General features: G+C 42.6%; 1 protein-coding gene across 1 annotated transcript in view; it reads left to right on the top strand.

Moving 5' to 3' along the window:
• Positions 1-906: 906 nt before the first annotated feature.
• Positions 907-23,194, top strand: part of LOC125285321 (venom phosphodiesterase 1) — a 44,208-nt gene continuing 21,920 nt past the window's right edge. Inside the window, exons 1-11 of the mRNA XM_048229722.1 lie at positions 907-1,078; positions 1,628-1,715; positions 2,667-2,798; positions 3,189-3,314; positions 18,078-18,141; positions 18,505-18,602; positions 18,840-18,919; positions 19,404-19,523; positions 21,846-21,955; positions 22,046-22,111; positions 22,241-22,313. Coding sequence (XP_048085679.1) covers positions 1,043-1,078; positions 1,628-1,715; positions 2,667-2,798; positions 3,189-3,314; positions 18,078-18,141; positions 18,505-18,602; positions 18,840-18,919; positions 19,404-19,523; positions 21,846-21,955; positions 22,046-22,111; positions 22,241-22,313 — 993 coding nt within the window. The 5' untranslated portion in view covers positions 907-1,042. The remainder of the gene's footprint in view (positions 1,079-1,627; positions 1,716-2,666; positions 2,799-3,188; positions 3,315-18,077; positions 18,142-18,504; positions 18,603-18,839; positions 18,920-19,403; positions 19,524-21,845; positions 21,956-22,045; positions 22,112-22,240; positions 22,314-23,194) is intronic.

Genomic DNA, 23,194 nt, shown 5'->3' with positions numbered 1-23,194 from the left:
GATCCAATGTTCCTGATATAATTTTTTCCAAGTTTTACAATGTCATACAATCACTACAATCTCACACAAGAAATGACCTCTCATATAACTATATGAGCATTAGTTAATGTATCATCAGTTTGAATCATTATTAATTCTTTGTAGTTGTTCCAGACCATGTTAATATTTACCACAGTCACTGGATCCACCCACACAAGCCCATAAAAATAGTGTTTGGAATAACCTGATTTAGGATTCCGTATTTATAATACAAAATATAAGTAACTGTATTTATACAGTTACAATTTAAGTGGGTGGTATTCAGAATACAGTTACACTGATCAATTTAAGGGATTACATTTTAAATCATTATAACATGTAGGCCACGCCTTTCAAACTCAAATTCAACTATTTCTAACCACACCATGTAGTTGGGTCCTTTCTCTTTCTCTCTGTTTTTGAAAGCCTAAATGGAGAAACCTCTTTTAGGGAAGGTAGAATGTAAAATTAGTTTTGTTATAGGCCAATAGGGCCTATATCCACCCAGCATGTTTTATGGCAGTTCTCGTTTCTTCACAGAGTGTTTTGAAAAAAGGTAACTCCACTTGTGCTGTTGAAATTCGTTAAAAAAAACAATCTTTGTATTCATTGTTTGGGATTTGGTAGCCTTTTAGCCTATGTACAGACAAAACATATCTGTGCAGGTTCTTTGACACAATGGGCCCTATTTTAGCGATCTAAAACGTGGTCACTAGCGAATAGCTTAATTAAATTTAGTGGGTTGTCCAGTCCAAATTGGGAGTGGTTTGGTTATCAAATGTCGGGCGGATGGTGCAATAAAGCGTCCCAGTATGTTTCTTAATCAGGCATGGGTGTGCTTTGATCGTAACAACATCATTTAATGAGAATGACATCTGTGCGCATGTGTATGTGTGTGTGTGTGTGTGTAGAGGATAGGTAATAAGTTACCTTGATAAGCAATGCGGCTCGTCTTGGATATTCCCGTGCCAGAGTTCAGCATTTCTTAAGTCTCACTCAGAGCAGGGTCTTCCTCATCCCAAGCATGGAACTAAAGCAGGTTTCCCAGAAGAAAATCATTGTAAGTACTGAAGTAAACTACTACATACACTACCGGTCAAAAGTTTGGGGTCACTTCCAATCCGAAATTTCAATGTAATTATGAAGCACATAATGTACTCTGGAAACTGCTGCTATGATTAAAAAAACAATGCAACTGGTATTCTGTCTATAATGGAATGGAGTGGAATGGAAATTTCTAAGTGACCCCAAATTTTTGACTTATATGTGTGCCTTCAGTTAATAGATTAGACAACAGATTTTTAGGCTGTAAATATTATTATATTATTAATAATATATTATATTATTATTATTATTGTTCTTATTTAATGTTCTGCTATGGTTCTAATTTAATGTGTCTAATTTAATGTGGGTGGGTGGGTTGATGCTGTCTGTAATAGTTTGAATGAACTTTTCATTTTCAAGTTTCAAGTGGTACTCGTTCAGTTCAGTTTCAGCACTGTTATACTGTTGTTAATCACAGGCAGTCACTCAGATTTTTTGAGAGTCATATGATTCAATATTCAACTTGGGTCAGTGTCAGTTGATGTTTGTGTGTGCATGTGTTCAGATAGGTGTTTTAGCAGTTTCCATAGTAACCATCATCTTGGGACTTGGACTGGGATTGGGACTTCAGTTGGAGGACTGTAAGAAAAAGGGTAAGCCTTTGTAACAAGACTGGGAATCACATTTACCCATGTCATACATCAAGGAAACAAATCAGTCAGTGGAAAGTATTTTTTATTTTTTTTTCATTTTCAATTTGACGCATTGCAAGAGACTCATTCCACTCATATGGTGAAGGCACATTCACCCTGGTTGTTGTCAGAGAGCTGGAGCTAATTCAGCAAACTTGAGAACAGATTGGAATCCCACATTTCTCAATGACTCATTAAAATCTTTTACTGCTGGGCATGTAAAAAATTCCTCTCTTGACACACTCTGACCAGTAATCACAACAAATCAACAAACCACTTGATTATACTTGATTTTTATAGGCCAAAGGTCTCCAAACAATTGCCCGTTTAAAAAAAGTAATATGGCGTCACACCAGTTGATATCCATTTCTGGGACAAAATGTTTTAGTTAAGGGTGGCTTCACAATATTATGCCTGAACTTTTAGTCAAGCAGACTCACAAGTAGGCATCTGGGTTATCAATATATTATTGAATAAACTGAAAATGAATTAATTTTCTTGTTTTTATTCAAAATCAAAATTTGTGAAATGTGACTGGGACAGTCACGACATATGAGCTTTTTCTGGTTTGGCTGAAAATTGTGAAAAAATGGAAGATTAATCCCATGAATGCTCTGTATGTTCATATAAAAAAGCATTTTCTGAACAATATCACCATAGTTTTTGATATATTTTTTTATAATTTATCTATCTTTGACACATTGGACCAAAAAAAGGCCATGTCATGTCAACCACCCATATCCAATCGAATATCACATACTCTTGCGTCTTCATATAAACAAAGATTTCCCCTGAGAATGCTCGTCTAAACGCGAATAAAAAAATGAAGACGAGACGCCACTTCTGCGTCTTCTCTTTTCATCGTCACCGTATAAAGGTAGCCTCAGAATGTCTCTTCTTTGGTCCCTGCAGTTATACACACTTCCTGTATGGGCCGCTGCTATGAGCCCTTTGATGAGGAGACACCTGGTTGTCGTTGTGACCAACAATGCCACACTGCTAACAGCTGTTGTTATGATTTCCAAGACATCTGTCTTCAGCCAAGTGAGTTCTCATTCATGTCCTCCTGATGATGGCAAAAGCTTAAATCTAATAGTTTTTTACCTCCTATTGGGGACTATGACATGTGGTCTAATCTCAGCGATAATCTTCTTCCATGAACGTGCTGCTGTTATAAAACAATACAATAATTGACCTCTGACGCAGGATTCATTCTTTGCTTTTATCTGAAATCAGATAAGGCTGTTGAGCATATCTATTGAACATGTCTCAAAGAGGAACTCTAACAATATAAGGATAACACAATGGTGACTGTCATGGTTGACTTGATGCTAACCCCCTGCCACACACACACACACACACACACACACTCACAAAAACATACACACAAACACAAACACACACACACTCCTACATCTTTTTCTATTTGTATAGTGGAGCAGTGGGAATGCACTAACCAACGGTGTGGTGAAAAGAGGCTGGAAGGGAGTAATTGCCACTGCTCTGTTGATTGCATGAGTGCAGGAGATTGCTGCACCAACTTCCAAAGTGTCTGCCATGGTAAGGACATAAATATGAGGGTATAACCCCAAATATCCACTTGACATACTGTTTATCAAAATGTATGCACCCTAAATGAACCAGACAATCAACACACTCAAAGAGTTTCTTCTTCTTCCTAAAGGATATGTACTAATCTTATTTTACTAATCGCTGTTATTAAAACAAAATGTTAATTGGCATCTCTAAATGTTGATGTCTTAATATACAGGTGCATCTAAAAAAATAGAATATCATGGAAGTTATTTTTTCTCTAGAATTTATTTAAAAAAGTGAACATGGGGGTCACAAAGATGCCCCCAGAATGTAGCGCTGTAGCTGCCTGGGTGCTTTAGCTGCTGGCTGCAGCAACTCAAGCTAAGCAAAACCGATTGTTTTCATTTTTTCATACGGACAGTACTCTGAGACCTCGAGAAACAGAGATCTATGTGAAAAATCACCAGATTTCTCCTTTAAAGGTTCAGGAAACATATCTGTATTATAACCTTTTTATTTTAATATTTTGAAATACTGAAATATTGAATATTGAAAGATGTAAATATTCCACTCTATATGTAATGAATCTAGAATCTATTTCGACCTCCCTCAGACCGTCACCACGGTCTACACCTTGAATGATGCCATCCTTCTACCCAAGGCTGTAGTCATGATGTCAACATTGGGGGGGACCAAATCTGTGGTGGGGTCTGAGGGACCCCCAAACAGAAGCAAATTCCTTTCTTTGGTTATTGTCCGCAATTCACATTAACTAGGCTATCACGTATTGTAAACGTCGCCACATTTGATCACGTTTTGCCTGCATGGATGCGCGATTGAGTGTGCATCTAAATAATATGCAAGATGCAACAATCATTTCTAAGAGGGCTATACACGGTAATTTCTGGCATTACTACTAGCATATGAATGCATTAAAGACGTGAAAGAAATGACATAGGCTTGCACAAATTCATCATTTAAAATGAAACGTTTCCTTTCGCTATCATTGCGAGAATAGGCTACAATATGGAAAATGTTCCCTTTCAGTCTGATCGGCTCCAATGGGATTTCCTTAGCCTGTGCTACACCTTTCCAAGAAGTTTTGTGAAAATTGTTCCGGTAGCTTTTGCGATATTGTTGACAGCCCTACCTCACCGCAGTAGGGTGCAGTAAATGGAAGCTTTTGATAGCGCCGCCACTAACGGAAAAAAACGAAAATCACCAGGACAAACCACTCAGGGGTGTAGGCTACTCTGGAACCATAGGTCACTAATTTGTGCGTTATTTACGTTTGATTACATTTCAGATAATGTGTTGATTTCCTGTAGGCCTAGTATAGCGCTTTATTCTTTCTTTATTTTTCTATGTCCGAACATTGGGGGGGACATTTTGGTCATATTTGAATATTGGGGGGGACACGTCCCCCTCAATGTCTATGGTGACTACGGCCCTGCTTCTACCTTTTCTCGAGACCATTATCTGTTCCTAAATGTGTAGGCCTACATAAAGTTCTACTATGGAGGACATAACAGGTATTTATTTTGTGCTCTTTATTATAAAAAATGCCACAAACAGAGCACTTGACAAGAAAACATTGGGCTTATACTGTAGGCTTCAACACCACCACTAAAGCCCTATGAAACAATATCAAATAACATAGCCTCGCTACATCTTGGGCATATAGGCGAACACAAAATATATGAGGGCTTTTTTTATAGCCTTATACTCTTTCATTAAACAGGCGCTCCTCCGAAATTTGATGAAAAGCTTGTGCTCGTATCAATAGGCTGGCAGTTAACGGCAGTAGACAAAATCAGGGGACAGTGTAGGCTAGGCTTAGCCTGACGAGCCAGACCCATATTTTTCTGCCGCTAGGGTACGTCTAGATTTCTAGGCTAGGCTAGGCTAGTTCGAAGTACTAGGCTACCTCCATCCCTCAGAAGTTAGCGTTGGCTGCGTCTCGCTTGCTATGATTGCTCTTCATTGCCACCAGCCTCTGTCACGTACCGTGTGGAGCTATGATTGCACTTCATGCTACCAGCCTCTGTCACGTAGGCTGCTGTGTGGAGCTTGTGCCTATTAAAACGCGCAACTGAGAAAGCAGCGTCGCTGTCAAATCTGTCCCTGGGAAAAAAGTAACGCGCGCCCGATATGAAAAAGGAACTCACGTTACGTTACCAAATTTTCAGTAGTGTAGCGTTACACTACTTTTTACTCAAAAAAGTAGTTACGTTACTGTAACTTGTTACTTTGTAACTCGTTACACACAACACTGTCCCGCAGTAATATAATGCATTCAGGGACATGCCTCTTCCTCTTTGCCTTTCTCGCCTCAATTCTGAGACCGGTGAGTATGATTTCATTAGAAGCCAGTAATCCGCCGCGTTATCGTGCAGGTGCCTTTGGTCCCTGAGGATTCAAACTGGTTTTCCCTTTGACATTCGTTCTAGTGAGGCGTTTACTTTCGCCTTCACGGTAGAACGTTACCGGCGGCTTGTTGAATGCAAGCTAGTGTAGCCGGTTTAATTGTTGACACCTGTTGTGTTTCTCTCCGCGCTTTTTGATCTTACAAGCCGCGTGAATGATGCTTTGTTTAGAAAACAAAGGCTGATAATTGGCAGGGTGGTCAAGACTAACTTTCGCCCTGTTAAGGATTTACACACAGGTGTGCATTCATTACGAAACGTAAGGGCTTTTGGAGTTGTATAGCTAAAGCAGTGTGTTCGCGCACAGTGAGTCTTTTAATTTACTAGCTTACCGTGTGTTCACATGCAGTAGGTTAGGAGAAAAGGCTTGTTCTCCAAGCGGTGCATTCGCGCACAATCAATGGTCGCGCATGCACTTCTGGTCTTCCGACCTAAATCAACAGTATATGGGAACAGATGTTCTCCTGTCCAAGCAGTGTGTTCGCGCACAGTTAGTCTTTCTGTTCCTCCAGCCTAAACGGCGTATTCACATGCAATGCAATATGAGAAAAGTTGTTTTGTCTAAGCAGTGCATTCGTGCACAGTGAGTCTTTCGGTTTGCTGGCCTAAACAGCGCATTTGTGCGCAGTGGGTATACAGCTTGTTTTTCTGTCTGAGTCAGGGGCGGAGCTTGAGGGGGTGCGGGAGGTGCGGCCGCGCCCGCCCGAGACCAGGAGGGGCCCGGTCGGCGCCCTCCCCCACCTCGGGTAAGGTGGGGCGGGCCTCTCCCGGCACAAGGCGGAGGAACTAAGATCATGCAAGCGGTTTCTTTTCAATCATTTTCATCAGAGTGGGACGTATTAGGCTTATAGGTTGCCCCAGTCAGGACGAGTTATGACTCACGGTTGCTGAAAAGTTTTAAAATTTACTTTGATGATTTAGTAGGTGTAAAATATTGAATAAAATGTTCTGCTGTATGACTGGCTTTATTTTAACTCTCATATTGAACTTTACGACGTGCAAATTTACAAAATTGGATCAACGATATTGTCTCCTACAGGCGTCAATGAGAGAACACTTACACTTACATGATTTTGGTTTCGATTTTCTAATTGGAGTAAGTCTTTGTGACAACACGTCATGATACATTTGATAATGTTTGATCGTTGTTTTGGTATGAAGCATCTTTTACGTAGCCTGATGAATGCGCTCTAGAAAGTGAAAGTAGCCTAACCTAGGCCTATGCGCTCTGTGTCTGAGTCTGTGCACGTCCGCAATTGATTACGTTCCTCAAATGGAGAACACATTAATCCCATGGTATTTTTTGCCCTAAAATGCATGAAACATGCAAGTTCAAAATCCCGCCGGTACGTTACATCTCCGTTTCATATTTTCCTAGACTATAGCCTACAATAAATGAATTGAACGGACTCGACAACAGGTATACTGATTCGGTCATTGAGACTACAGAATACAGACTACAGAATACAGTACAACAAACTTTCTGTCTTTCTGAAGTTTATTTTTGTATTCCGGGGTACAGTAGCCTAATTCCCTAATGTCTTGACAATAGTTTTTCTTACCGGCTTGCTGTTTAAACTGACTGCGCCGCTCTGAACTCAGGGAAATCAGATTTGTGTGGGAAATCAGATTATCTGTCAATATTGGGCTTTGAAAGTAAGGGATATTTGCTCAGTAATAGTAGGCCTAGGATACATTTTGTAACATTTAGAGAAACCGAGGGGAAGTTAAATTAGAAATCGTTGGAAATTGAAAACACATACAAAAAAAGATTCGGGGCTTTTAAAAAGAGATTCGGGGCTTGAGCCCCCGAAGCCACCCCCTCGCTCCGCCAATCCAACCACCCAGCAGTAACTTATGCATTCAGTGAGATTTGCACCGCCCTAATTTTATTTTTGACTCTTCCCGTCACCGTTGCAACCTCTGAGCGGTCATTCTCCAAGTTAAAGACCATTAAAAACCACTTGAGGAGCACAGTGGGACAGGAGAGACTGAGTGGACTTGCCATGTTGTCCATAGAGAATGAGAGAGCAAAGAAAATGGACATAGGCTTACACAGAGCATCGTGGACGAATTCGCGGAGCGCAAGGCTCGTCGTATGCCCTTCAAATAGTGCTGCGTATTATTGTTGTTTTATTATTAGGGGTCATGTAGCCTAATGTTTTTGTTGTTCTCTTGGTTCGATGGACTTCAAAATTACATAGTTGCTCTCCGTGGCGCTGACGCTTGTAGGACCCACTGTTGCGGGCATGTGTAGCCTATGTTGTAAAATTATGTTATGATGAGTTTAATAAAGGGCCCGGTCATGTGACCCGCCCCCGGCCCGGCTCTGACTTGTTCCGCCACTGGTCTGAGTAATGTGTTCGCGCATAGTAAGGATGCAGTGGGAGAAAAGTTTGTTATCCAATCTGAGCGGTGCATTGTCCCACCTTTGAAGGTTTAAGAATTTCTGACTAGCATAGTTTTAAAAATATTTAAGCTTCTATAACACACAATGCTCTGGCCATTAAATAGCCTTAGTTGCTGAAATGGCCTTAAATTAAAAAAAAAAAAAAAACTTGTGCACAGTGAGTCTTTCTGCTCATCCAGCCTAAACGGTGGTGTTCACAGGCAGTAGGAGGAGAGCTGTCCCCCTGCTTAAGCAGTGTGTTCGCGCACAGTAACCCTTTTCGGTCCTGCAGCCTAAAATAACTCGGTATCCATGACATACAGCATTAATAAAAAGGAAGCAGTGTGTTGGCGCACAGTAAGTCTCTCAGTTTACTGGTCTATATGACGTGTTCGTGCGCGTTGGGTTGCAGCTTGTCTTCGGTTCTAGTCTTCTAACCTTAACATTTCCCAGTTTAAGCAGTGCGTTCGCGCACGGTAAGCCTTTTTGGTCCGGCGGCCTGAACCGTCGGCTCAAATACAGCAGGAGTATAGAAAGCAGTGTGTTCGCGCACAGTAAGTCTTTTTTGTTTACTGGGCAGTATGTATCACTGTCTGAGCAGTGTGTTCGCGCACAGTAAGTCTCTCAGTTTACTGGCCTATACGGCGTGTTCGCGCACGGTTGGTTGCGGCTTGTCTTTCATTCTAGTCGGCTAACCTTAACATTTCCCTATTTAAGCAGTGCGTTCGCGCACGATAAGCCTTTTTGGTCCTGCGGTCTAAACAGTCTTTTCAAATGCAGCAGGAGTAGCTAGAGCTGTGTGTTCTCGCATAGTAAGTCTCTCTGTTTACTAGCCTAAACAGGGCGTTTAGACGCAGTGGGGATGTTTGTCTGCCTAGGCAGTGTGTTGGTGTATGGTGAGTGGTGAGTGTTTCTGTTTTCTCAGCATAAATGGCGTGCAGGCCAAGTGTTCACATGTAGTGGGAAGTCTTTGTTCTCCTGTCTAGCAGTACGTCCGCGTACTGAGAGTCTTTCTGTTCTCCCATCCTAAATGGTGTGTTCACATGCAGTAAAAGAAGTTTGTTCTCCAGTAAAGATTCACTTTACTTAGTTTTCCAGCGTTAGGGCCCAAGCACCGGAGGTGCAAAGCCCTTTTGTTCGGTTAAATTACTATCTCATTAACTGTTGTGCGCAACTGGTGAGATTATTGCTATATTCCCCTCGCACATCCGTGTGCAAGAGTGGATGTCTATTGCCCCTTTGTATGTTCACATACAAGAGTGGAGGTGTGTGTGATGTAATTGTAATTGTAACTGTTCATATTTTTCCGTCAGGGTCTATACCCCCTTTACACAGCTGTTAAATTGGTTGCTATGTTCCCCTCATACGTTCTTGTGAGTGGAGGCTGTATTTCTCCCGTGTATGTACACATACATGAGTGGTGAGTTTATTTAACTTTGAGTTTACAATCTTTTAAAATGGTTAATTTTAACATGGGATTAGGTTATGTTTGGAACCATTCACAGCAATGGTGCAGTGGTAAAAGGGTTCTGTTACCGTCTGACAATACTATGGCACCAAATACTTGCCCCATTTGCGGCACAATCATGGACAGACAGGAAGTGTTAACCATGTTTGGGCAAAGTGCATCTCACAGAAGAATGCCCATGGAATGCGGTCTGGCCTGGTTGAACATCCCCATGCATTGACTGTTCCTCCTCCCACCTGTGATGGAGAGCAGGACAGTATCCATGATCGTCACTCACGCAGACAGCATTGTGTGCACTCCTATAGGTATAGGAGGAAAAGAGCCATAGAGGGCCGTAGCTTAATTCCCCCCTCTAGGCAATTAGTAGGGGAAGAGGACATGCAGTTAAAGATTCCGGCCTCTATTTGGGGCCTGATTGACTGAGTGGCCAGGGGACGCTCACTCCCAAGGGCCAGCTCCATCCATGGCAGGTTAGGCAGCAGGAACTTTCCCTGTCCACCTGCCACCTTTCCAGGAACCACATATGGCTGATACAGAGTCCATCTTCCTCTGTACACTGGCTCTCCTATTGAGAAGAGAGGCCGGATGTAGCTGGGTTTTTGCTTAACTTTGGTTCCTTCCAGCTTCAGAGCTCTGGGTCTGCTAGTGACAATGTGTATAGTGAAGCCTGTGCTGAGACTGCTTTGGCTGTTTTGTTAGGAGCTATCAGAAAGTCTGGTAGCGCTAGTGGTCCAGACACCAAGAACTTGTTGGATGCTGCTGTCTACCCATTCCTAACTCACCCGTGATATTGGAATGGCCATGTCCTCATAATTAACTAGGAGGCTTGTCGGGCTGGGGGCTGCTGCTGGCTGGCCCAGCTCTTTGGCCACTACGTTGCCACTCCCCCACCCATTGGAGTTTCCAATTTCGGCCTCCATCTTGTTTTAGGGTCCCTATAACAGTAAGGGGCCTCAGTCCAGGCAAATGCTTTGGCAGAGGAAATAGCAACGCCATTTCAGAGGGGCGCCATTGTCACAGTAAAGTCTAAGCGAACAGCAGGCTGCTTTTTACTCAGCATATTTCCTTGTTTCCAAAACGGGAGGGGCGGGCTCAGCCCCTTCTTAGTCCTCCGGCGCTTCAACGCGTACATCAAATCTTACCCGTCAAAATACTAAGGAAGTGGTTCACCAACTTGCAATACACTTTTTGGGTACAGGTCATGTAGTACACAGACACTGTGCTGTACCATGTTCAGTCCCTCAGCTAAAACTCAACTGAAGGAAAGAAACCTTCAACCAATTCAGAAGGCAGTCTTTTAGGGCTCCACCTGAACCCACTCACAATGAGGGCCACTCTTACCCCTTAAAGGATAGCAAGAGTTCTGGCAGTCCTACATGACATTTGCCTCAGCAAACATTAGATTCGATTGGCTTTTAGAGAATCCAGGGGATGATCTCTGCAGCAGTGATGGTGTTCCCACACAGTCTCTTCAGAGCCAGATCTCTGCAGCACTGGCTGACTGCCTCAAACCGGTGTTCATGGGAAAAACAGGCATGTTAGGATTCCACATGGGATGTCTGCCCCCATGACTGGGCAGCAGGATGTTTGTACAAGAACTTGGGCAGTCTAGTACATTTGTGTCAATAGATACCTCCCAGAAAGGCTGGGGAGCAGTTTGGGAGGGCAGAACCGTGAGCGGTCTCTGCGAGCCCCCATGGAACATGGGGCACATCAGTCTTCTGGAGCTGGGGGCTGTGCATTTCACCCTGAGGGCTCTCTTCTCTTGTATACAGGGCAAGCATGTCTTTGTGCGGACAGACAGCTCTGCTGCTATGTACCATATCGACCACAAAGCGGGCTTAAGGGCTCAGCGTGGCTGCTAAGTTACTCAGAAACCTCGGCTGTGGACATTTCCATGCCTGGCCTCACTCAAAGCAGTGCCAGAAGCTCGGAATCTCGAATTCCAGTCAAGCTGTCATCTGGTCCCGCTATCCTCAGCCCTTCTCAGGGTTAAAACTGGCTGTAACTGAGCCCATGAGTCCCATGGCACTGTAGAAGGTTTGTCTGTTGGAGAAGACCCTATGGGGTCGCAGTTCCTGAAAAAGCTGACTACCTGCATCCAGGCAGATTTTTGAGAGCTCAATCCTGCAACCTCCCCTGGGTGGTGAGGCCTTTGAGTGCAACCCCAGGTGGACCCCTGGGGCATCAAGTTTGTGTTGCATAAAACTGCATGTTTGGCCACATGCTCTGCCAAGATGGCAAGTGAGCTATGTGCACCCTCCATGAGTACTACATGCTTGAGGTGGAAACCATTATTCTTCCCTTAGGGGATGAACCCTCAGTCAGTTAACCATGTCATTGAACTGGAGCTATTTTGCCCTGAGCCAGCTTGCCAAGCTGAAGGGGCTCTTAATGCTCTATGCCCAGTCAAGGCATTGGGAGCTTGTGTTGATCACACGTGGCTGCGTTGACAGGCGCACACACACAGCTTTCGGTGCTATGGGGGTAAGTTGCTGGTTCACCCAGTGTCTACACACCGTTTGACCCACCAGTTGGTGGAGACAATTATTCAGGCCTTCTCTGGGCAGTGTTTCCTAATCCCTTAAAGCCTGGCGGCTCATTCCACACGGAATATAGCCGTCTCATGGGTACCATTGAAAGGGGTTGCTCTTGGTGGCATGTGCAGCGGCATCCTGGAGTACTCCATGGATCCCTGCCAGACTTTAACGAGTCAATGTGACATCTGCCACTATCGGCTCCACTGTTATGTTGGTGGCCGACCTGACTGGTGATGAGTAGTCTTCTGTCCTCGTGTAGACCGTGGTGACGGTCTGAGGGAGGTCGAAATAGATCGTAAGTTATGTCCATAACTATGGATCTATGAGACCGACCGATGACCGTCACCATCTCTTGTCGCTCGGAACGAGCTGAGGCGTTCCAGGCAAGAGGAAGAGGCATGTCCTTGAATGCATTATATGACTGCGGGACAGCCTCCAGGTCAGTCACATGACATTGTTGATATAATGGTCTCGAGAAAAGGTAGAAGAATGGCATCATTCAAGGTGTAGACCGTGGATGACGGTCATCGATTGGTTACTGGAAGCAAGAAATGCAGTGAAATTATGTCTGGTGTCAGCCTATTTGTGCATTTATGGGGGGTAAAAAGTGCAGTAGAAGAGGGGTTTAGTACTGTAGATTAAGTGGCAAGGGCTGCATAAGAAAGGTGGGGGGGGCACCAACAAGAAGCACCCAAGAGCAACAGGGGCAAGGAAAAACTCCCTTACCAAGGAAGAAACCTTGGGCAGATCCACGAGTCAAGGGGTTAACCCAACTGCCAGGGGTCTTGGTGTGTGTGTTGGGGGGATGACCGGGGAGATGGGATAGTGTGCTGTGTATGTGGGGAGAGGGCAGTGTGCAATATGTGTGTTGGAGAAGCTTCCTCATGAGACAATGTGCTGTGTATTGGGGGCAGTGTGCTGTAAGTATGTTGGGGATGTGTGTTGGAGAAGCTTCCTGATGAAATAATGTGCTGTGTATGTAGGGGAAAGGGGGGGGGGCAGTGTACTGCAAGTATGGTGAAGGGACTTACTATTGCAAGCAGAGTACTGTATGTATGATGTATGTGAGTGATGACAGTGAAGATGTGTGTGTGGGCGGGAGGGAAAACAATGAATTCTCATTATGCACCTAATTTGATTAATTTCATTGAAAATGAAAGTTGTCCCATTACTCCTCGATATAGGATTTCAGTTGCTAAACAGTAAGGTGTATCCCTAGTCATGTTTTTCATTCCATTATGCACCTAATTTGACAAATCTGGACTGCAGACAGGCCATCTTAGCACCTGGACTCTTCCTTTATAGAGAAATACTATTTAAATATGTGCAGAATTAATTTTGCCATTGTTTTCCTGAAATATGCAAGGTCGTCCCTGGAAAAGACATTGCCTGGATGGCAGTATGTTGCTCAAAACCTGTATACATGATTCAGAATTGTGCTTTGCCAAATGTGCAAGATGCCCATGCTGTAGGCCAGTGGTCCCCAAACTTTTTCTTCCGAGGGCCAGCTTACTATGCCTGGCTCTAAGAGAGGGCCAGAGACTCGGAGTATATCAGTAACCATAAATAGCTTAGTGTTGTGAACAACAGCAGTCTACCTTAGTTGAATATTCCATTCCATTTAATCTAAAGGCTATTGCCATTTAATACCATTGTTAGCTGTGTTTATATTGCCATCATGCCATATCAGTGTAAAACGTAACTCAAATGAAAAAATACTAATAAAAAGGCTTTTGCATTCCCAAAACAAATATATTTTATTAAAAATGTGTGAACTCTGAACTCTGAAAATGTAAAGTTCTCAAACTATGAGAATTTTATGAAGCGCTGAAGTGGTCTGAAATGACCACCATTCTAACTTTCACTCACCTGAACTTGTGACCTCTTTGTAGGCCTATGAACATTTGAACGAGTGAATACAAAATAGAAACTAGATGTACCGCATAGCGGTACAAAATATGACCGCCGCTCAGTCCTGTACATCCGTTCCGCGAAAATAAATCACACTTCAATTTGTCTCCATATTTTACTCCATCCCCACTCTTGAAACTTTTGTGTATGCTTGTTTGGCATGCCTGAGTGTGTGTGTGCGGCTGCACAGAAAGTACCCTACTGGTGCTGAAAAGGTGAATAGATTGTAGAATAGCCAAAGAAGATGTAGAATTGTTATAAAACCTTTAAAATCTCTAAACAATCACAAGTAGGGCAGTTCATCACAGTTCATCCATTGCAACTGGATTGATGAAAGGTCACTTACACCTGTAGGCTACATTGTATTTGGGAAAAGCAAAAGGTATCAGCATAATGTTATTTATTTATTTATTTTTTATGTATTTATAAAACAAAACATCTCTGTCAGTTCCATGCCGTTTTCAACAGCTATCAAAAACAAAGGTCATTTTTGGATGGATGGATTTTTGTGAATGTTTCTTCTTCTACATAAGATTTTAGTCATCTTTAGTTCATGTAATACTTTATTGTCAATGCACAAATTAAGTAACAGTAGTCTGAAACGTTATTGTTAATGCACAAATTAAGTAACAGTAGCCTAGTCTGAAACGAAGTGCTGTTTACATCTAACCAGTGGTGCAAATAACTGACATGTCCAAATGGGCCTTGATGAAATGCGTAAGCTAGACTGTTCATACACATTTTAACGGGCCAACGTTGAAGAGCTTTTGTCCGTTATTGTTAGTGCAAATATAGGCTGATTCATGTTCCCTTGCATTGTTTAACTGAGGTCCATGGCTAGTCTGGCTTTCATCAGACCAAGCTCAATCTTTTAAGAAATCAAAAAAATAAATGGCGGGCAGATCAGGCTGGGTTCACCCAGCCTAGTCCATAGGCACCCGATATTGTTTAATTTTTCGATTGAGATATACACGCTCTGGCTATTCTAAATGCAAAAATGCATCAGGGAGTTATGACAAAGCGGTAACTAACAAACTAGATCCTAATAGAAAGTTGTTAGCTTCCTAAGCTACAGGTAGGATTATAAGGTAGGCCTATTGACAACATAAATTGTCAATAGGCTATGCTGGCGACACAAATAAAATCTCCTTTGAAACCAATGGCTTACGCCTTACAGTATCAAAGCGGACTTAAACTGTCATATCGTGGCGAAAAGTTGTAATAACATTCACGCAGCTCCATGAGTCAATGAAAAAGCTAAAATGAAGTAGCCACTTCTAAATGGGACCTACTACACAGTAGCTTAAGGTGTTTTGCTAAAACAGCCATAATGAAATGAAGGTGTCATTGTTTGGATACTTCACACACACGTGCTTTTTAATTTCACAGACTACAACTACCAAGCTGTAATCAAAGCACATCGATTCCCCTCACACCCTGCACGCACTTAAAAACAAAATAAACAGGCGCCTCAGTCTCAATGCATGTATAGGCAAAACTGCATCAGACCGATTGTAACGTTGGTAAATCTTCCATTGCACAGAATGATTTTGTAGCACGTGCAATAAATGACAGTCGAAAGATACAAACAGTGCTGCTATACATTTGCTTGGTATAACCGCATTTATAGTTTTCTACAAATGCAATAAATCAAATGCCTCCATCACTCAACCAACGCTTAACGGTAACATTACCTAGGTCCTTATTGATATTACAAGATTAACGCATTACCTGCAGTAAAACCAAGCATGTCCGATAAACATCCTCAGATTTATTTAGGCTTCAAGAAGAAATGGGAATTACACTTCATGTGAACATCGCCCCTATCCTTATTAGATGTTCGCTGCGGTAAATTACAGTCCTTGTATGAAGGCCCATTTTTTTTTCAACCCCTTTAACTTCCAACAAAATTACGTCTCACTGCAACGATGCGCCATCTAGTGGACAAAGCGACTACTTTCGCCAATACTGAAAATGCAGCCATGATGATGATGATGAATATTTATTTTGGCTTTCTTTTAATCCTACTGATTTTCATTTTTACCGGGGCAAATCACAAATGAGTGATTATGAGCCAGGTTTATGTGGGCCCTTGAGACCAACATACCATAAAAGATTCACAGAGAACTGTGTCTGCCCTACCCTCCTTTCGGGGGTCCAGTCCAGCGGGGGCTGCAGATGAAAACGAAAAAATGACGGTTCCATGCTATCCATATGGGGTACATGCTCACCAAGTTTTGTGTACCCCGGTCTTTCAGTGTCCAGGGAATCCTTGTTGGTGTATGCGTCACTAAATGTACACATAAATTATTTTATTGTAAGGCCCCCATGAACGAAAGTACACAAAACTTGGCATGCATTCAGAGGGTGTCATAATGATCCTACACTTTTAATTTTGTGCAGTTTTGACCTTGTCAGCCAGAGATATTGAGATGAAAACACCTAATTTTATGCTTTTTTTAATTTTTAACTAGGTGGCGCTATACATGAAATAAGTGGTAATGGGATGGGTTGACATGCCCCTTAAGACCAACATACAAAAAAAGGTGGACCTCCTAGGCCCTACGGTTCTCGAGATATTCACAGAAAACTGTCTCCGGCCACCTACAGGCCAGTTGGTGTATAGTAACATAAATTAATTTATTGTGTGGCCCCCCATGAACGGAATTCCACAAAACTTGGCGTGCATACAGAGGGTGTCATAATGATCCTACACTTCAATTTCGTGCAGTTTTGACTATGTTAGGTCACAGATACCTTCAATTACACCACCTCATTTTTACTTTTTTGTGTTTAACTAGGTGGCGCTATACATGAAATGAGTGGTTATGGAATGCGTTGACATGGCCCCTTGAGATCAACATACAAAAAAAATGGTCCTCCTAAACCTTACGGTTCTCGAGATATTCACAGAAAACTGTGTCTGCCCTACCCTCCTTTCGGGGGTGCAGTCCAGCGTGGGGGCTACAGATCAAAACGAAAAAACGATGGTTCCATGCTATCCATATGGGGTTACATGCCCACCAAGTTTTGTCTACCCCGGTCTTTCAGTGTCCCGGGAATCATTGACGGAAATTTGGAAAAAAAAAAAAAAAAAAAAAAAAAAAAAAAAAAAAAATCTGACTAAACCTATATGACCGCCCCGGCCAATTTCTTGCCGGCGGTCATAATAATTATCCCAGAAAGTCTCAAAAATATGACTAGAAATTAGTTAGTTATTAACAATTAATTGATAAACTTTTACAATACTTTGAGCACTGATGCAGTCAGCATAGGCCTCTTACATAGACCTCTCCAGAATAAGTCCCCCCTTCTAACTTCCGTATCCATCCAACTTCCTGGCGTCGATTGTCTATGGGAAATAACATGGCGTTTTGAAAGATCGTACCTGTCAAACTCTGTAGGTGACAAAGTAGAAAAAGCTGCTGGGCAGAATGGCCTACACACTTCTGCCATCTAGTTTCCACTGGATATTTTTAGATTTTCGGTGCCGTTTAAGTAGTATAGTCTATAGTATACTACTTAAACGGCACCGACAATGGGCTGGGCTGTCTGTGTATATGAAGGTGTGTGCATGTAACTTTTGACCCATATGTCCGATTTTCATAAATGAGGTACCGTTGGAATCCTTGGATGAGGCCGAGTTCCATGCCCCTGATGAAACCCACTCTTGCAGTTCCTCGGAACCGCAATTCTAGTTACACAACTTTTCCAGCATTTTGTTACCCTGTCCCAACTTTTTTGAAACATGTTGCTGGTATCAAATTCGAAATTAACATATATTTTCCATGAAATAGTCAAATTTGTCATTTTCAACATTTGATATGCAACTAAGGTGAGTTTAAGAGATTTGTAGATTATTACATTCTGTTTTTATTCACATTTTACACAATGTCCCAACTTTTTCTGTTTTGGGGTTATATATCCAGCACAAAGTACAAACTGACAAATCAGATCTGAACTTGTATGATCCAGACTTGTTTATCTCTTGAGTTTCTGAGAACTGGGATCAGGAGGGATTTCATGTGGAGGCTTTGGGTTTTTTGACTGTAGGAGAAACAACATGGGTGGAGGATGAGTGTCCAGACATGACCCAGCCGGCCACTTGCCCTCCAGGGTAGGCCCATCATCCCTTCCATTTAATTTTTCCATCTTCCATTTTGCCTTACAATGCCTTTCTTTCCCTCCCATTTTGCATCTTCCACACTTAATTTGTCTTTTGTTTTGTGTTTTGCCCACTTCCACAGAAATGAATCTTGCCATGACAAGATGTTTGTGTCTTTGGCCCACTTTGTTGATGTTGTTCTATTCTGTGCCTTTCTTCTCTTTTGATGCTTTTCGGTCCTTATTCTCTTGTATTCTCTTTTCTGTCTGTGTTCATTTCCTTTCCTCATTATCATTTGGTCTTTCTCTGCGTCATCCTTGTTCCATATTATTCCCTGCTGTTGGCTCAATCTCCCCTTGATTTCTCCACACCCAGTTTCAAAAAGCAGCCACTGCTTGTTATTTCCTTGGATGGGCTCAGAGCTGAATATCTCCAAACTTGGGCATCCCTTATTCCGGTTCTGGATAAAATGAGTAAGGCTCTGTTCTGTGCAGTTTAAACACACACACACACACACACACACACACACACACACACAACACGGGCCACATGAGCTACAGTTGTAGCTCTTCTGGAAGTGATCAGTTGTACATCTTTGTTCAAAACTTCATTATGATAATTCTGCAGACTTGAATAATTTGCTGGAATTTACATATATTCCACCGTCCACTGACTCCAACAACATCCCTTTGTGTCCTATCTTTCCTTAGAGCAGTGTGGCGTCTCGGCACCATACATGCAGGCCGTGTTTCCCAGCAAGACCTTCCCCAATCACTACACCATTGCCACAGTATGTATACACCAAATCGTATAGTATAAGTATATATACTCTTTTGATCCCGTGAGGGAAATTTGGTCTCTGCATTTATCCCAATCTGTGAATTAGTGAAACACACTCAGCACACAGTGAACACACAGTGAGGTGAAGCACACACTAATCCCGGCGCAGTGGGCTGCCTGCAACAACAGCAGTGCTCGGGGAGCAGTGAGGGGTTAGGTGCCTTGCTCAAGGGCACTTCATCCGTGCCTACTGGTCGGGGTTTGAACCGGCAACCCTCCGGTTACAAGTCCGAAGCGCTAACCAGTAGGCCACGGCTGCCTATTTTCCTCACATCCAATACCACAACTGCCCCTACACACTCACCACCATGCCCACCACCACAGCATTCACAGGAGAGTGTTGTTCTCTGTTTTAAATAACAAACCAGGATTGGCAAAAAACCCAATGGACCATCATAGGTAGTAATTCGGTTCTTCCTGTTTGTTTCCATTAGGGTCTGTATGCGGAGTCCCATGGTCTGGTGGACAACAGCATGTATGACCCTGTGTTTAATGCGTCATTCAGCTTGTCTGGCCTTGAGAAAGACAACCCTAGATGGTACCTGGGGCAGCCGGTGAGGTCATCTTCTCTCTTGACAAAGGAGTCTCGCTTTTTGAAGACCTACCTGTTTTCTCTGTGGGTGGGCTATACAGTAGATATCACACCCATGGGTGTTAACATCTGTTACTAACACGTCTCTGGCCAGCGGCAAGTGTAACGCAAAGCTCAGACCATAATAAGTTCTATCTCGTTTCTAAGTAACACAAACGGTTTGCCTAAACTGACAATTGAATACGCTCGTGTTGCGTTTTGAAAGTTGAACCAAGTTCAACACTCAGCTTGTTCAATGCTAGCGCTGCCACCGTTCCGCTGCCGAACCATAGAGAACAATAGGAAACCTGCCGCTTGCCACTGGTCAGTGTGATCCCCGCCTTAAGGTGTCAGGATGGAGGTTTCCTGACTGCACAGCTACCAGATCGTACCAGCGAGCTACCGTTACACTCACCCTTCCTAAACCTTACTCCGATCCTGGTCATAGCACCAATGTAACAAGCTTTGTGTTGTTGACCACATGGTCCCGCCCTGTATCTGCATGGCCTCGAACCCACGACATGCAGCACCTTGGATTGGGAAGCGGGCGGGCTAGCAAGGAGGCTAAAACTAAGTAAGGGATAATGTATAGAACGCCGGTCATTGTCGGGAGACAGGGCGACAGGGCGAACCGGACCCCGACACGCAGCGGAGGGATCTTGATCCGCCCTGAAGGGACCTATCTCCCGACAATGACCGGCGTTCTATACATTATCCCGCTTATTACACGGCTACAGTACTTACCAAAACGACACAATAAACTCCCCACGATATGACTCTTTAGCCTACATAGCCTAGGCTATAGCCTATTTGTTACCGTTTCATCATGGCTTTTGCTGAGAAACAAATAGTTTGCAACAACACACGCTGAACTTGAATCAAACATTCTTTAGAACACAGCTGATCAACCGTCTGCTTTCACTTTTGAATGAAGTTCCAATCCTTGCATAGTGAAATGAAAGAATTGACTTAGAAGCACAAAGCCCATTTTCCTTGACAGCGGTCTGTTATACTTAGCAACGGTCTGTTATTCAGAATTAGCAGACCGCCGAACGTTGGGAAGGCCCATTCAAGTGAATGGAGCATTCTGCAGCACTATGAAGAGCCGTGTAATAATGGGTGTTAGCATCTGATCCTAACATGTCTGTTATGGCTGGCTTGGAACCACAACATAAAAAGAGGGACAACAGTGGTTTGGTCAACTAAATTTATTTATTTAGAAATAATTATAAATAATAAAGAACTGCAGTCAAAAAGATAAAGTCTAGAGAAAATAGAATGCATGAAAGTGTGTGGATGTAATGCAAGCATCCATAAGATGTTGAGAAAGATGAGTAAAAGTTAAAGAAAGACAGAAGGTGCCTGTTGGAGAGCAATCAACCAAACTGTCTACAAAAGCAAAAATGAGAGAGAGAGAGAGAGAGAAAAAAAAGAGAACTCCTTAGCCCAAGGTGTGTGCCATAAACCAATTAGTTGAGCCAGACAGGCACTATAGGTGCACTGGCTATGCCAGGTCTGAAGAGAGCACAACGGGTTGTACTTCGCCTCTTAAAGTGTAATTCCGGAGTTATTTGAACTCAGGGTCTTTTTCACCATGACAATAAAACAAACACCCCCTTTATAGAGCTAGATTGACCTACATTGACCAAAGGAGTACCGGCTTTACAGCCCAAAAGGCTAACAGTGTAAGTACTGAGGGCAGTGCGCCAAATGTATCCAAACCGCCATTTTTTAACCACTAATAATGCTCAAAATAGCACCACACTTCTGCAGTATTATGAATAGAGTCCCTAAAATGAGGCATCAATAATTTAGTGAGTGTACCAGGAGTTTATTAAAAAGAAGTTTTACAAGACTTACCCACTGTCCCACGTAAAGTCGATTACCGAATGCAATGCAAAAGGAAGGAGTCCATTGAAGTTAAGTTCCAGAAATGCAAGTATACTTTTCTGTTTGTGGCAGTTTGATCAAATATCAGTTAATTATAGTTTGTAAAAACTTTGGAATAGTTTGCAAAAACTTTCCTCCTTGAACTGAACTCCGGTGCATTCGGTAATCGACTTGTACAGACTTTCCCCACAACATGGAGGCGACCCGTTCGACTGAAAAAGACCACTTGAAGGCGTCAGGAGGGAGGTTTACGTATAGCACAGCTACCAGACTGATCCAGCTAACTACATACTGCGCAGCTACCAGATTGTACCAGCTGGCTACTAATTGTGGAAAATATTTTAAGCAATGTTCATTACTGATTATTTTTCTGTCCTTTAAATTATGAATATTTTTCAATCTGTCACCTCCACAGATCTGGCATACAGCTATGTATCAAGGACTTAAAGCTGGAACATTCTTTTGGCCTGGTTCTGATGTCAAAATTAATGGCAGTTATCCCAACATATATGTACCATATGACGGGTATTCTATATGCCATGCTACACACTTTGATATTTCAGACTTTCAATGTGTGTGTACCGGTAATAGCTTGAAATAACCTCTTTTTTTCAGCGAAGTGCCTTTTGAGAAAAGAGTCTTTACTGTCCTGGAGTGGTTGCGTTTACCAGAACATGAAAGGTAAATCATTCATCTGATTCATTTATCTCTGAAATCATTCATCATTCATCAATGATTCAATCCGCAATATATATGTTTCATTGGCACGTAACCCAAGGGACTATAACTGTCTTGTATGATTTTTTCCAGGCCAGATTTCTACACCCTTTATCTGGAGGAGCCTGACAAATCAGGACACAGATATGGTCCAGTCAGTGGAGGGGTAAGGTACAACCTTCACGAGTCATTCCAGAGGTCTTAAACACAGGAACTTGGCCAGGCACATGTAATTCAGTCATTATCACAATTACACACTGACGGAAATACCTAGATCACTGCTCATTGAGAGCATCTGTACGCAGACAACTTAATGATGATTAAAGACATGCTTTCCCCCTTGCATGGTGTACTACAAATCTTTCTGCACCCCTAATAACATAAACATGTCAGAGTGGCATGCATGTGGATCAAAAGCTAACATACAGTAAGCAGATACACATGGCAATCGTGAGGGTGTAATTTCCCCCTACAGAATGCAGTGGAATGCAGCCCTATAAATTGTATTACATGCGAGAAAGAAGTGCCAACGTAGGTGCTGCTCTAGTGGATAAAATGTGATGCAGTGAAGTACAGGGCGTCCCTACTTGCATTCATTTAGGGAGATAACAATCAGTCTGTCGGAACTAGATCGGGTCGAGATACTAGCATAGGAAGCTCTGAAAGACCAGCTGCGTATGAAATATATTAAATAAAAGAAAACAACCATTTTATCATTCATGTAATGAAACTCCTAAGATATACTGTACACCTTATTTGACCTTCAATAATGAGACATTACGTTTCCTTTATTCCCCTTTTTGCTGACTGGACCTGTCCCCATGCTGCTCCCATATACCTGAATTGCAATGGCGTATCATGCTCTGCCTATCCACAATCTTTACTGTCCATTCCCATTTTGTGATTTTGTTAGTCACGTTGAATAACAAAATGAAATTGGCATGGATGAAAGGGAACCCTAGCAAATAGAGAAATGTTTTTATGTTGATTGTGAGGTGAAATAAAGAGTTTAGGCTTTTATTGAGAAGACCTTTTTGAGGATGGTCA

Source organism: Alosa alosa, chromosome 20 (assembly GCF_017589495.1).
Source record: "Alosa alosa isolate M-15738 ecotype Scorff River chromosome 20, AALO_Geno_1.1, whole genome shotgun sequence".
Taxonomy (NCBI): Eukaryota; Metazoa; Chordata; class Actinopteri; order Clupeiformes; family Clupeidae; genus Alosa; species Alosa alosa.
The sequence above is the reverse complement of the archived record's forward strand: the minus strand, read 5'-3'. Positions and strand labels throughout refer to the sequence as shown.